At 42.8% G+C, this 14,537-nt stretch overlaps 1 protein-coding gene across 1 annotated transcript; it reads left to right on the top strand.

Annotated features, from left to right (window-relative positions):
* Nucleotides 1–11,251: 11,251 nt before the first annotated feature.
* On the top strand, nt 11,252–13,018 carry LOC107646867 (uncharacterized). The gene is made up of 3 exons (XM_016351011.1): nt 11,252–12,056; nt 12,198–12,520; nt 12,620–13,018. The coding sequence occupies exons 1-3, from the start codon at nt 11,252–11,254 to the stop codon at nt 13,016–13,018; spliced, it is 1,527 nt and encodes a 508-aa protein (XP_016206497.1).
* The last annotated feature ends 1,519 nt before the right edge of the window (nt 13,019–14,537 follow it).

Here is a 14,537-nt window from a genome sequence, read left to right as displayed (position 1 = left end):
ACGTTTAGTTCTTAGATCATGGATGCTAGCTATTCAGCCATGCCTGGACCTTATTCTTATGTATTTTCAACGGTAGAGTTTCTACACACCACAGATTAAGGTGTGGAGCTCTACTGTTCCTCATGAATTAATGCAAAGTACTATTGTTTTTCTATTCAACTCAAGCCTATTTCTTCTCTAAGATATTCATTCACACACAAGAACATGATGAATGTGATGATTATATGACCCTCATCACTATTCTCACCTATGAACGCGTGCCTGACAACCACTTCCGTTCTACATGCAAACAAGCTTGAATGTGTATCTCTTAGCCTTCTGATCTACGATCAGAGTCTTCGTGGTATAGGCTAGAATTATTGGCGGCTATTCTTGAGATCCGGAAAGTCTAAACCTTGTCTGTGGTATTCCGAGTAGGATCTGGGAAGGGATGGCTGTGACGAGCTTCAAACTCGCGAGTGCTGGGCGTAGTGACAGACGCAAAAAGATTACTGAATCCTATTCCAGTATGACCGAGAACTGACAGATGATTAGCCGTGCGGTGACAGCGCATCTTGGACCATTTTCACTGAGAGGATGGGAAGTAGCCATTGACAACGGTGATGCCCTACATAAAGCTTACCATGGAAAGGAGTAGGAATGATTGGATGAAGACAGCAGAAAAACAGGGGTTCAGGAGGAACAAAAGCATCTCTATACGCTTATCTGAAATTCTCACCAATGAATTACATAAGTATTTCTATCCTATTTTATATTTTAATTATATTTTAATTATCAATTCACCATAACCATTTGAATCCGCCTGACTGAGATTTGCAAGATGACCATAGCTTGCTTCAAGCCGACAATCTCCGTGGGATCGACCCTTACTCACGTAAGGTTTATTACTTGGACGACCCAGTGCACTTGCTGGTTAGTTGTGCGAAGTTGTGACAAAGAACTAAAATTATGAACGTGCGTATTAAGTTTTTGACGCTGTTACCAAGGAATGAACGATCACAATTTTGCATACCAGTGGAGTTCAGAGGCGAGAAGAACTCCGTCCATAACCTGAAGGTGAAGTAGAGAAAGTCCAGATCAGAGACATCCCGGGCAAAACAACCAATATTGGTACGATTCTAAGAGGAGACGTGAAAGAATCACTTGTACAGTTCTTACGAGATAACATCGATCTCTCTGCATGGAAAGCTGCAGACATGCCAGATATAGACCCCAAACTAATCTGCCTCAAGTTGGCGGTCTACCCAGGATCTCGGCCAGTACAGCAGAGACAAAGAAAACTCGGGCCAGAATGATCCCAAGCTGTGGAAGAGCAGGTACAAGCCCTACTGGAGGCAGGATTCATAAGAGAAGTCAAGTACCCACTATGGCTAGCTAACGTCGTCTTGGTGAAAAAGTCAAATGGGAAGTGGCGAATGTGCACCGACTACACTGATCTCAACAAAGCCTGCCCAAAAGATCCCTATCCACTCCCAAGTATCGACGCTCTGGTAGATGCCTCCTCTGGATATAAATACCTCTCGTTTATGGACACATATTCAGGATACAATCAAATCCCAATGTTCCACCGGACCAAGAAAAAACCTCGTTCATAACACCAAATACAAACTACTGCTACATCGTAATGCCTTTTGGTCTTAAAAACGCGAGAGCTACTTATCAAAGGATAATGAATAAAGTATTTTCAGATCATATCGGAAAAATCATGGAAGTCTATGTGGACGACATGTTAATAAAGACACAAAGTGAAGAGACATTATTGTCCGACCTGGTCCAAGTGTTCGACACTATAAGAAAGCATGGCATGCGATCAATCCTACAAAAATGCACCTTTGCAGTAGAAGCTGGCAGATTCTTGGGTTTTATGCTCACACAAAGAGGAATCGAGGCAAATCCGGATAAATGCCAGGGCATACTCGACATGAAAAGCCCAACTTGTGTCAAAGAGGTACAACAACTCAACGGGAGGTTGGCAGCCTTGTCCAGATTTCTAGCAGGATCAGCAATAAGGTCTCTCCCCTTCTACACCACTCTAAGGAAGGGAAAGATGTTTGAATGGACAACAGAGTGTGAGCAGGCTTTCCAAGATTTCAAAAGATTCCTGGGACAACCACCTATCCTAACTCGACCACGAGAGAGAGAGCCACTCATATTGTACCTCGCAGTAGGAAGTCGAGCAGTAGCCTCAGCACTAGTTCGAGAGGACGACAAGGGGCAACAACCTGTATACTTCATCAGTAAAGCACTACAAGGGTCCGAGCTGAACTACAAAAAAATCAAAAAATTTGCCTATGCTCTCATACTAACATCTCGACGACTTTGCCCGTACTTCCAAGCTCACACCATTAAGGTTCGGACCAACCAGCCTATAAAAGGGATATTGCAGAAAACAGATCTAGCAGGTAGAATCTTGCAATGGGCAGTCGAGTTGTCCGAGTTCGACCTTCAATACGAAGCTTGGACAGCCATCAAATCACAATACATGGCCGACTTCATTGCAGAATTTACAGACACCCCGAAATCCCCCACAGAATGGAATCTCTATGTGGACGGTTCCTCGAATAAAACTGGAAGTGGTGCAGGTGTGATAATTGAAAGCAACCAAGGAACCCAAATCGAACTTTCCCTTAAATTCGGGTTCCCTGCCTCAATCAACCAGGCGGAATATGAGGCACTACTAGCTGGTTTGAAGCTGGCTAAAGAGGTCGGAGCTCAAAGACTCATTATCTTCAGCGACTCACAGATGGTCACTTCACAAATAACAGGGAGCTACCAAGCCAAGGATCCCACTATGAAAAAGTACCTGGGTAAAACCAGGGAACAGCTCGGACAACTCAGGGAATATGAGATCCACCACATACCCCGCGAACAGAATGCCTGAGCTGACGCACTCTCAAAGCTAGCCAGCACCAAACCAGGGGGCAATAATAGAAGCCTCATCCAAGAAATACTGCAGAGTCCGTCAATCTCGGAAGAAGAAAAGTCCTAGCCATAACAAGTCAAGATCAAGGATGGATGGCCCCCATAATTAACTACCTCAAAACAGAAGCACTCCCTACAGGTGAAAAGGAGGCAAAGAGGTTAAAACGAGAGGCACAACATTACACCATCATAAACAATACTCTATACAAGAGAGGGATTTCAATACCTTTGTTAAAATGTGTGCTGACTTCCAACACAAAGGAAGTTTTAGAAGAAGTACACAGTGGCATTTGTGGCAATCATCTCGGAGCACAAGCTCTCACCAAAAAAGTACTTAGGGCGGGATTTTATTGGCCAACTCTACAAAAGGAAGCTATAGAGTTTGTAAAGACATGTCTACCATGCCAGAAACATGCCAACTTTCACATCGCCCCGCCAGAGGAACTCATCAGCGTGACCTCACCATGGCCATTTGCAAAATCGGGACTCGACCTTCTCGGATCCTTCCCTCAGGGATCGGGACAAGTTAAATTCCTCATCGTAGCTAATGCCACTGCTCAAAGAAGTAGAAAATTCCTATATAGAAATATTGTCACAAGATTCGGGGTCCCATACTCCATCACCACAGATAATGGCACCCAATTCACAGATGCAGGCTTCAAAAAGTTAGTGGCTGACTTGAATATAAAACACCAATTCACTTCCGTAGAGCATCCTCAAGCCAATGGCCAAGCTGAAGCTGCCAACAAAGTGGTATTGGCTGGGCTAAAACGAAGATTACAGGACGCAAAGGGAGCCTGGGCTGAAGAGCTCCCACAAGTCCTATGGGCATATCGAACAACGCCACATTCTACCACAAAGGAATCACCCTTCTGGTTAGCATACGGAATGGAGGCAATGATCCCAGTAGAGATCGAAGAAGGGTCGCCTAGAGTGATCCACTATAATGAAGAAGCTAACCTCCAACTCCAAAGGGAAGAGCTCGATCTACTTCCTGAAGTCCAAGAGAGAGCTCGGATCAGGGAAGAAGTACTAAAACGTCGAATGGGCTCCAGATATAATCAAAAGGTAGTGCCGCGAGGTTTCACCGAGAATGATCTCACCTTAATCCAAAATGATATAGGAACAACTCGACCTGGAGAACGAAAGCTGGCAGCAAACTGGAAAGGACCCTACCGAGTCATAGAAGTACTTGGGAAGGGCGACTACAGATTGTCCGAACTCGATGCACGAGAGCTTCCTAGGTCATGGCACGCCTGCAACCTAAGAAGGTACTATAGCTAGGGATGGTAAAGGATCTCAACATAAGATGCACTCTTTTTCCTGAAAAGGTTTTTTAATGAGGCACCAAGCTGAGATCCACAAATTATCCGACTTAAAAGGATAAAAACTCCGCATGTACATATTTGCATTTTCTTTTAAATAAAATATATTAGATGTTCTACAAGTTTTCAAGACGCATTAATCTGAAAAATTCATCGTCCGATTATAAAGCAACAGATCGGCCGAAAGTGAAAAACAAATTCACTGCATGATCACGATAAAGACCAACTGAGATGAAAACCAAATTCATCCAAAGGTCGACCAAACAAGGATTGAACCCAACTTCTACAAATCGGCAAAGATGAAAACAGAATAATACAAGAAGTTATCGAAAGTGATCCGGAGAAAGGACCTGACGAGGTCTTGATAAGATGGATTGCTAAATAATAACTTAAAGACTGGCCGACGTTAAGAAGTCGGACCAGTCGACCAAAGTTATAAGTAAACCCTGGAAAGAGGTCTGGCTAACCCTATAAAAGAGGATTACTATAACTTAGAAGGGCACGACATGACGAAGTCGGCCCAAAATATAAAGTTATAAAAAGTAATCCCTAAAAGAGACCTGCACAAGGTCCAAGAAAGAGGATTACAAAAATAACTCGGAAGGGCCCGACATGACAAAGTCGGCCCAAAATATAAAGTTATAAAAAGTAATCCCTGAAAGAGACTTGCACAAGGTCCAAGAAAGAGGATTACAAAAATAACTCGGAAGGGCTCGACATGACAATGTCGGCCCAAAATATAAAGTTATAAAAGTAATCCCTGAAAAAGACCTGAACAAGGTCCAAGAAAGAGGATTACAAAAATAACTCGGAAGGGCCCGACATGACAAAGTCGGCCCAAAACATAAAGTTATAAAAGTAATCCCTGAAAGAGACCTAAACAAGGTCCAAGAAAGAGGGTTACAAAAATAACTTAAGAAAGGACCCGACATAACGATGTCAGCCCACATAAAATGCTAAAGTTATAAAAAAGTAATACCTGGCAGAGACCTCATAAAAGCTCCAAACAAAACAGGATTACTAGAAATAACTTTCAGAAGCCTCAAAGGAATCAAAGCCACAAATACTAAAGCAATCCAAATAGGTCGAGCAAACAAGGCTCCAACATTCCTAAAACATAGAAAGGTGCCAAGTCGAGTACAAACAGACATAATATAGAAACATAAAGTTATAACAAGCCTCAGAGGCCACCAAAATCAGCCCCAAAAGCTTGAAAACTACTTTTGTTTTTCGAAATAAAGTTGCTAAACAAGCAACTAAATGAGTGTCGACAGTCAGCAAACATCATTTACAAAAAGAGTTTTAAAGAGCCCACAAGCCGGGCTATCTACACAAATAGTTAAGAAAATTCAACTAACATCCGAGGGCTTCTCGGCAGCCTCAGTACAGGGCGAAGGAGGGCGAGTCTGGAGAGGCACTGCATCCACAGTCCCATCATCCCGGTTCAAGATTCGACAATCAGGTTCTAACTCGGGATGACCGGCACCAGCTGAAGGAACTGAAGAAGTCCGTAACACAGAGGTCTTGGCAGCAGGCACTGAGGGAGGCTCAACATCCTCATCATCAGGGTCATCAGGGACAATCTTGCCATCTTTCACAATATTATCCAAACTAAATAGAGCAAGGTCGACCTCCGGGGCGAGAACCCGAACCTGTTCCTTCAGGTTCTCATAAGCAGCATTCACGCTGCCTACAAGATGACCCTGGAGCTCGGAATAATCAACCCGGGCCGACTCTAATTCCTCCCTAAGACGCATCACTTCCCGGTAGGTCGTGACGTAGCTATCTTTATGCCTCAATGCCGTGTCCTCAACCAACCTCACAGAAGCCGACAAGGCAAGGGAGCTAGCCTTCTCGCTCTCCAGCTCCTTCTCCAGTTTGGTCACCTTCACTTCAAGCTCCTCCTTCAGACCCTTCATCCGGTCGAACTCTCGCTTAGCTTCCTCCATAAAGGCCTTGGTAGCATGTAGAGGAAGGTTCTGGGTAGTTCAGTACAGGGCAGCTCCCATATGCGCTATCTTAATGCTACTCCGAGTTATAAAGTCTAAATGGTGAAGGAGTGATACATCATCCATAAGGAAGGCACCGTAAGGGCCGATCTGCTGATCTACAAACTCAACCGCGTCAAAGTCAGGGGCATCGAGGTTAAAAGGCTCAATTGTTTTTTGTTTTTTATTGGGAGGAGCACCAGAAGTGGCAATAGAAACTTGAAGAAGATCAGCCAAATGGACCCGGGGAGTAGGGATTACCTTCCTCGCCTCCGGTGAGCTTGGTACGGCCGGCTTCGACTGAACCTGGGACGATCCCTCCCCGGCCGCCTTAGCCGAGACGTTTTGGGCTGCAGTAGTTTTCCTCGCCCTTTTGAAGGCCTTCATAGATTCATTATTCTTAATCATCTCTGCCAAACAAAACATCGCAGTAGGAAACCAAGTTACAAATATGAAAAAAAGAGCTCGTAAAGAAATAAACTCGACAAGACAAGGAAAGCCAAAATTAAACACTACCCAACTCAGCCCGGAGGAGTGAGGGGTCCCCTAAGAATTTCTTGGTATCAAGATAGGGAGGCTCCCCCCAATTCTCCTCCAACACAGTCACAAAGGCCTGCTCGACCTCGTCCAACATCTCCCAGGAATACCTCGACACAACAATGCTCTTTTGCCACTCTAAAGGCTCATCATTCTCATCAAGAAAAAAGGGACGAGCTCCTTCAACAGCTCGGACCTTGAAGAAATAGTTCTTAAAATCACGAAACGACTCGTCACACGTAGAAAAAACTTTCTTCCCTTGCGAAGCTCGGAAAGAAACCCATGCAGCCTTTTTCTTCACTACCCCAGGTTTTGTCAAGACAAACAAATAAACAAAAAGGGATTGCGAAGCAGGGACGTCAAATTCACGACACAGCAATTGAAAGATTTTTATAAAACCCCAAGAATTGGGGTGAAGTTGGGATGGAGCTACATTACAAGACCACAACAGGTTGGTCTCAGAAGGAGTAAAAGGAAGGGTGATATTCATCTGGCCAAAAAAGAAATCGTATGCATAGAAAAAAGGACGGTCTCCAGCAACTCGAGTAGAGAAACAAACTCTCTCTTTAGGAGTGGGGGGTACAAGCTCATAATTGTTTTCCTCACTACCGCTACTACAAACCCTATGAAATTGCCTAAGTTGCTGACAAAATTCGGAATCAACCAAAGAAACACACAAAAGAACCATCGAATCCACCCAATCAGCCATGCTCTCAGGGACTCGGGAAGATGTCTCAACAATGTTCTTGCGAGAAGACATGAGGTCAACTAGTCCTACAGCAAGAAAAGAAGAAAATAGATTACTAACCCAAACGTCTCAGAAAAAGTCAAAAACAAATCATATCAAAACAGCTCGGACAAGCATGACACAGAGCAATACAAGCAACAAAAGAAAACCCCAGGACCCGCACTAAAGATCCAGGGGCACCTTTTGGAGGCAAGTAATGGAACAAGGACTCAGGGAAATCTATAAGTCTATATCTCTACGTGTCCTAACAGGAAAATAACACTCTGAGAAGAAAGCCACGAGCTACAAATCAAACGAAGTCATCAAAATAACTACCTCTCAAAATTCACAGTCGCAGACGGGACTACCAAGCAATGTTTGTATCAAGAAGAAGTCATCAAAGACGCCACCTTTTTCATAAAATTAACACCCCAAACAAACAAAATTCACGGAGAAAATAAAAACAAGCCACTAGAAAAAATCGTCACTTTCTACAAAAGTTCATCAGTAAAATCATCAACATAGCGAAAATCATCAACCTTTTGGGTAAAGTAAACAGGTTCATAAAAACCAGAAATACATGCAGCACAGCGACAAGCAAGCACGATGGCGCAAAAAGATTTCAAGCTTTCCAACATACATTCAGAATCAAAGTTTTACCAGAAAAATGGTGAGAACAAGAAAGTAAGAAGAAACCAACCTGGAAAAAGAAAGCCTCGAGAGAAAGTTGAAGAAAGGAGCAGAATCTAGAATCGCCCTTCCACAGTCAGAAGGAAAGAATGACCAAGAAATGTTGCAAGGAAAGAGGCAAAAGCTACGAACCCCAGGAAAAAATAGAAAGAGAGAAAGAACAGGGAGGTTACGGAGAAGAGAAACCATTTTTCTGAAATGTGAGATTCAAAATAAAGAGGCTAAGAGAAACGGGGCAATTAAAACCAATTAATGGGGGTATTAAATCCTCGCACGTTCCCAAGAACAGAGCACTAATACAAAAGCGCGCGCTTTCAGAAGAAAACATTCCGCATTCAAAAAAGAGGATTCTACAAAGAAAGAAGTCGACAAATGCTCGAGTTCGGCTTCACCCAAGAAGGATCGAAGTCCTAAGACTAAGACTCGATCTCAAAAAGAAAAGACCGAGCTCGAGCAGGGGCACTGTTCATACCCTAGGTCGAGCTGTCTGACCCGGGATGATTAGAGACAAGGTGACCGACCTCTTCAGGTCCGACTATCCGACCTCTTCTCAAAGAGATCGGCCAAATTGACAGGAAAGCCCAATAAAGGGCCCAAATAGAGGAACACGACCCATATCCAAAGGCAGTCCAAGCCTATAGAGATAAAGGCAGTTCCCTTAAAGATAAGCTGACCTCATCCAAAGATAAAATAAGATAAGATAAGATAACTAACATATCTTACCTAAGAAGGTCAGCCCAAAACCATTATAAATACACTAGAGCACCCAGGTATAACTCATACTCTGATTCTACAAAAAACCTGCTTAATACCCTTGCTAACTTAAGCATCGGAGTCCCTTGCAGGTACCCCCACCCTCCAGTGACGAAGGATCAGCAGCATAACCAGTCCACAAGTCGGATACAACAGCTCTGGCTGCCTCTCACCAGCTGTACACGTCATCTCCGACCAGTATAGAAGATCTCGTCCGAGATCGACCTACAGTTTCAGGTAACCCTCAGAACAACTGATAAACCCCATTTTTAGGGCTTATCCTATGCTTAATCTAGTGGATTTTATCCATTATTCTCACACTTATTCATACAATTCGCTTGTTTTACGTTTTTCTTCCTGATTTTGTGCTATGATTGAAAACATGCTTCTTTGGCCTTATATTTTCTAATATTAATCCTCTCTTATTAACATTCGATGCCGTGATATGTGCATTAAGTGATTTCAGGGATTACAGTGCAGGAATGGCTTGGAGGATGGAAAGGAAGCATGCAAAAGTGGAAGGAATACAAGAAATTGAAGAAACTGCAAAGCTGTCAGCTCTGACCTCTTCGCACTCAAACGATCATAACTTGAGCTACAGAGGTCCAAATGAGGTAGTTCTAGTTGCGTTGGAGAGCTAACATCTGGGACTTTGAAATGATATATAATTTGCCATAGTGGCCGTACATCTAGGTGATGTGCACGTGTCATATCACGCGCACGTGTCGCTTTGACGGAAAACCAGCGTATTAAGATTCGCAACCAGCGATTTTTGGGTTATTTTTTACCTAGTTTTCGGCCCAAAAAACACAGATTAGAGGCTACAGAGTGGAGGAATCATCAGACACTTTTTAATCACATAATTTTAGGTTTTAGATGTAGGTTTTTAGATTGAAATTTTCTCTCCTCTCTTTAGGATCTAGGATTCCTAGTTTTATGCTTTTGAGTTGGATATTACAGAGATACTACCTCCATTGAAGACTTTATCATTCTAGTTTGTTTTCTGTTTCCTTACTCTTTTAATCCCTATTTACTTTTTTCAGGGTTATAATTGGATTATTTTCATGGATTGTTAATGCAAAGATTACTTTTCCATTTAAATCTATTATATGTTTAATTGTTTCCAATTGAATTTTAATTACCATGTTCCCTTTTTACTCCCTTTATATGGTGTAATGGCATTCATGTTAGTAGAGTAGACTCCCAACTTGACTTGGGAGTTGATTAATAGGAGACCCTTGAGTTGGAATACTCAAGAGCCTGGTGGTAATTAAAAGTTATAGACTGGCCTTCTGATCAATAACACTAGACCTTCCCAAGGGAGCGGACTAGGACTCGTGACAGACGTTGGTTCATGTACTTAACTTTCCCTTATTCGGTAAGGGTTAACTAAGTAATAACAACAATCTTTTACCATTACTCTTGAGAGATTCCAACAAGGATGTAACTTCCAATTAATCTTCTCATGGTCAAGGCATTTTTATTCAAATAGATTTTCTTCTCTTGGCTTTGGTTGAGTAATTGGTGACACTTGAGTTATCAAACTCCTTAGTTGATTGACAATTGAAGGTTGCTAATTGGTTTGGATTTCACTAAAGCTAGTCTTCCCTTGGGAGTTGACTAGTACTTGAGGAATCAAACTTATTCATACACTTGACTTTTCTTCGTAATTAGAGGGTTAACTAAGTGGTTGCAACCAACAATTCTCATCACTATTGAGGGCGATAATAAGGATAGAACTTCCAATTTTCATTCCTTGCCAAGAGCCTTTTATAATTATTAGTCAGTTTCCTTCGCAATTCACTTTTCTGATCTCTTAATCCAAAACCCCAATTTACACAACTCATAACCAATAATAAGAACACCTCCCTGCAATTTCTTGAGAGACAACCCGAGGTTTAAATACTTCGGTTATCAATTTTATTAGGGGTTTGTTACTTGTGACAACCAAAATCTTTGCACGAAATGATTCTTTGTTGGTCTAAAAACTATACTTTCAACGAGACTATATTTGTGAAATTCTTTACTAGCAAAAAAACCGTTCGTCAAGGACCCAGTGCACTTGCTGGTTAGTTGTGCAGAGTTGTGAAAAGTGTGATCACAATTTCGTGCACCAATATTGCATAGCATGCTTGTTTGTGAGTGCCTGTTTTGGATAATTGAAGCACTAGGCTTTTGATATTGAGACTGATTACCCTGATATCGATTGTTTGGTGTAGACAGGAACCCTAATGGCCACTCGTGGACGAGGTTGAGCACGTTCACGAGAAAGTAGAAATGCGCAACCGGCTGACAACCATGCCGAATTCATGGCGGCTGTGGCTAATCTGGCAAACACTATGGAGGCTAATGCTGCTGTGACTCTACAAGCTGTGCGGAGATTGGGCCAACTTGCCAGAAACGGAAATGGGAATGGTGAAGGGAATGCTCATGATAATGCTGAGGGAAACGGCGATAATGCGGGAGGTGTTCCGATGACCTTGGCGACGTTCCTCAAGGTTCATCCGCCAATTTTCCGAGGCTCAACTACTCTAACAGAAGCAGACAACTGGTTCCAGGCCATGGAGTGTGCTTTACAGGTGCAGCACGTTCCGAATAATCAGTATGTTGAATTTGCTGCTTATCAGCTGGCGAGAGAGGCCCAGCAGTGGTGGCAAGCAGAGTGTCGCTTGCTACAGCTCCAGAACGCTGATGTCCCTTGGGATGTATTTCAGACGGCCTTCTACAAAAAATATTTCTCTGAGTCTACAAGGGAAACAAAGAAAATGGAACTTATGCAGCTGAAGCAAGGTTTCCTTTTTGTGGCAGACTACACAAGCAAGTTTGAGGAACTCTGTAGGTTTTATAGGGTATGTCAGGGTGCCCCGGAGACTTATGAGAGTTGTAAGTGTATTAAATATCAAAGGGGGCTGAAGGACAACATTATGACTGCTTTGGCTCTTATGGAGATCCGTACTTTTTCTGATTTGGTGAACAAAGCAAGGGTGGTGGAGGAGTATGCCAAGACTATAGCTGCATCCAAGGACACTCATGGAGGAAGTTCTAGTCGGAGACATGGCAAGTATTTCCATCTGAGGGGTCAAAGCTTCAAGACAGGAGGATATGCGCCTCAAGGTTAAGGAGGCTTCAGAAAGAGCACTCAGGATCAGTTTCAGCATGGCAAAAGAAGAGAACATCAGAGTAAGGATTCTCCGAATTTGACTTGTGTGCGTTGTGGACGATTTCACCCATATGACTCTTGCAAGATTGGTTTAGGTGGATGTTTCAACTGTGGCTTGCCTAGTCATATTACGAGGAATTGCACTCGTGGGAAGAATTCGAATGCGGGTCAAGGTCAGCATCATGGTCGAGTCTTTGCTGTGAACGCCAAGGATGCTTCCAAGGCGGATCCGTTGATAAGAGGTATATGTTTAATTGGTGATAAAACATTAATTGCATTGTATGATACTGGAGCACTGTATTCATTCATTTTGTTTGCTCAGGTTGAGGAACTAAGCTTGAAAATGTCAGAGTTAGCTTTTGATCTGTATGTACATACTCCGCATCAGACGGTTATAACTAAGTCAGGGTGTAGGCAAGTAAGTTTCAAGCTTGAGGGTAGAGACTTTGTGCATGATTTGATTTGCTTACCAATGGTTGGGTTGGAGATGATTTTGGGGTTTGATTGGTTGTCGAAGAATCGAGTGTTGTTGGATTGCTTTGAGCGGTCAATTAATTTTATGCCAGAAGGAGAAAAGGGAGCAGTGATAGCTGAGGGCTATTACTTGAACTCTGTAATGGTGTACTATAGTAGAGAGGAGTGTCGGGGTTATATCTTATTAGCTGCTAATGCGTTGGGTGATGCCCAGAACTTGGATCAGATTCCGGTGGTAAGAGACTTTCCTGAGGTATTCTCGGAAGATATTCTTGAGTTTTCACCTCATAGGGAAATTGAGTTCGCGATTGAATTGGTGCCGGGAGCCGGACCAGTGTCGATTGCGCCGTACAGCATGGCTCCGACAGAGCTGGCAGAATTAAAGACTCAGTTGGAAGAGCTTTTGAATAAATGGTTCATTCAACCAAGAGTATCACTGTAGGGAGTGCCAGTTTTATTGGTAAAGTTGAAGGATGGAGGAATGCGACTGTGTGTGGATTACCAACAGTTAAACAAAGTAACTGTGAAGAACAAGTATCCTCTGCCATGGATAGATGACTTGATGGATCAACTGCGAGAAGCCAGAGTGTTTTCCAAGATCAATTTGAGATCCGGTTACCATCAAATAAGGGTGAAAGAGGATGATATCCCTAAGACTGCATTTAGGATATGCTATGGACATTACGAGTTTGCGGTATTGTCCTTTGGGTTAACGAATGCTCCTGCTGTTTTCATGGATTATATGAATAGGGTCTTTAGTCCTTTTCTGGAAAAATTCGTGGTGGTTTTCGTAGATGACATCATGGTTTACTCTAAGACGGTGAAGGAGCATGAAGAACACTTGAGGATTGTGTTGCAAATCTTAAAGGAGCGAAGATTGTATGCTAAGCTGTCGAAGTGTGAGTTTTGGAAGGAGGAGGTAAAGTTCTTAGGCCATGTGGTAAACAAAGGAGGGATAGCTGTGGATCCTTCTAAGGTAGAAGCAGTGATGGAATGGGAAAGACCAACTATGGTGATGGAAGTCAGAAGCTTCTTGGGCTTAGCCGGATATTACCAGAGATTTATTGAAGGATTTTCCCGGATTGCACTACCGATGACTAAGTTGACAAGGAAGGAAGTGCCTTTTGTATGGACGTCAGAGTGTGAAGAGAGTTTTCAAACCTCGAAGCAGAAGTTAACTTTAGCGCCGGTTTTGATTTTACCAGAACCGCATGAACCGTTTGAAGTATACTGTGTTTCTTCTCTGAAGGGTTTAGGTTGCGTGTTGATGCAACACTGGAATGTGGTGGCTTACGCATCACGTCAGCTAAGACCGCACGAGGTAAACTACCTAACTCATGACTTGGAATTAGCGGCGATTGTGTTTGCACTAAAGATTTGGAGACACCACTTGTACAGAGTGAGGTTTAGCGTCTTTTCTTATCATAAGAGTCTCAAATACATCTTTGATCAGAAAGAGCTTAATATGCGTCAGAGGAGGTGGATGGAGGTGTTAACTGATTATGATTTTGAACTGAGTTATCATCCTGGAAAGGTGAATGTGGTAGTAGACGCATTGAGTCGGAAGTCTTTAACGATCACTTGGATGAGAATCAAGGAGGAGGAGTTAGTGGGTAAGTTTATGGATCTTAAGTTGGATATTAGTGAAGTTGTCGAAAATGCCTGCTTGAATAAGTTACATATCTCAAGTGACTTTAAATCTGAACTCCTAAAGGCTCATCAAAATGATGATGTGTTACCTAAGGTATTACCAGCTATCAAACAATGGAAGCAGTGGAGAGTGTCATGGGATCAAGATGGATTGTGGAGATTCAAGGGTAGAATCATTGTGCTGGATGTTGGGACTTTGCGGCAAGATATATTGAGAGAAGCACACAAGAGCGGGTTTTCTATTCACCCTGGGAGTACTAAGATGTACCACGACCTGAAGGTTATGTTCTGGTGGCCTGGTATGAAGAAAG

This window comes from Arachis ipaensis, chromosome B6 (assembly GCF_059453495.1).
Source record: "Arachis ipaensis isolate K30076 ecotype BB chromosome B6, ASM5945349v1, whole genome shotgun sequence".
Classification (NCBI taxonomy): domain Eukaryota; kingdom Viridiplantae; phylum Streptophyta; class Magnoliopsida; order Fabales; family Fabaceae; genus Arachis; species Arachis ipaensis.
This window is presented reverse-complemented; position numbering and strand designations above follow the sequence as displayed.

What these genes read in the sequence shown, in the direction of transcription:
- LOC107646867 (XM_016351011.1), top strand. Translation starts at nt 11,252, where the DNA reads ATGGCGGCTGTGGCTAATCTGGCAAACACTATGGAGGCTAATGCTGCT. An exon ending in AGGAGGATATGCGCCTCAAG is followed by an intron (nt 12,057 to 12,197) that starts GTTAAGGAGGCT and finishes AGATTGGTTTAG; the next exon opens with GTGGATGTTTCAACTGTGGC. An exon ending in CTAAGTCAGGGTGTAGGCAA is followed by an intron (nt 12,521 to 12,619) that starts GTAAGTTTCAAG and finishes TGGTTGTCGAAG; the next exon opens with AATCGAGTGTTGTTGGATTG.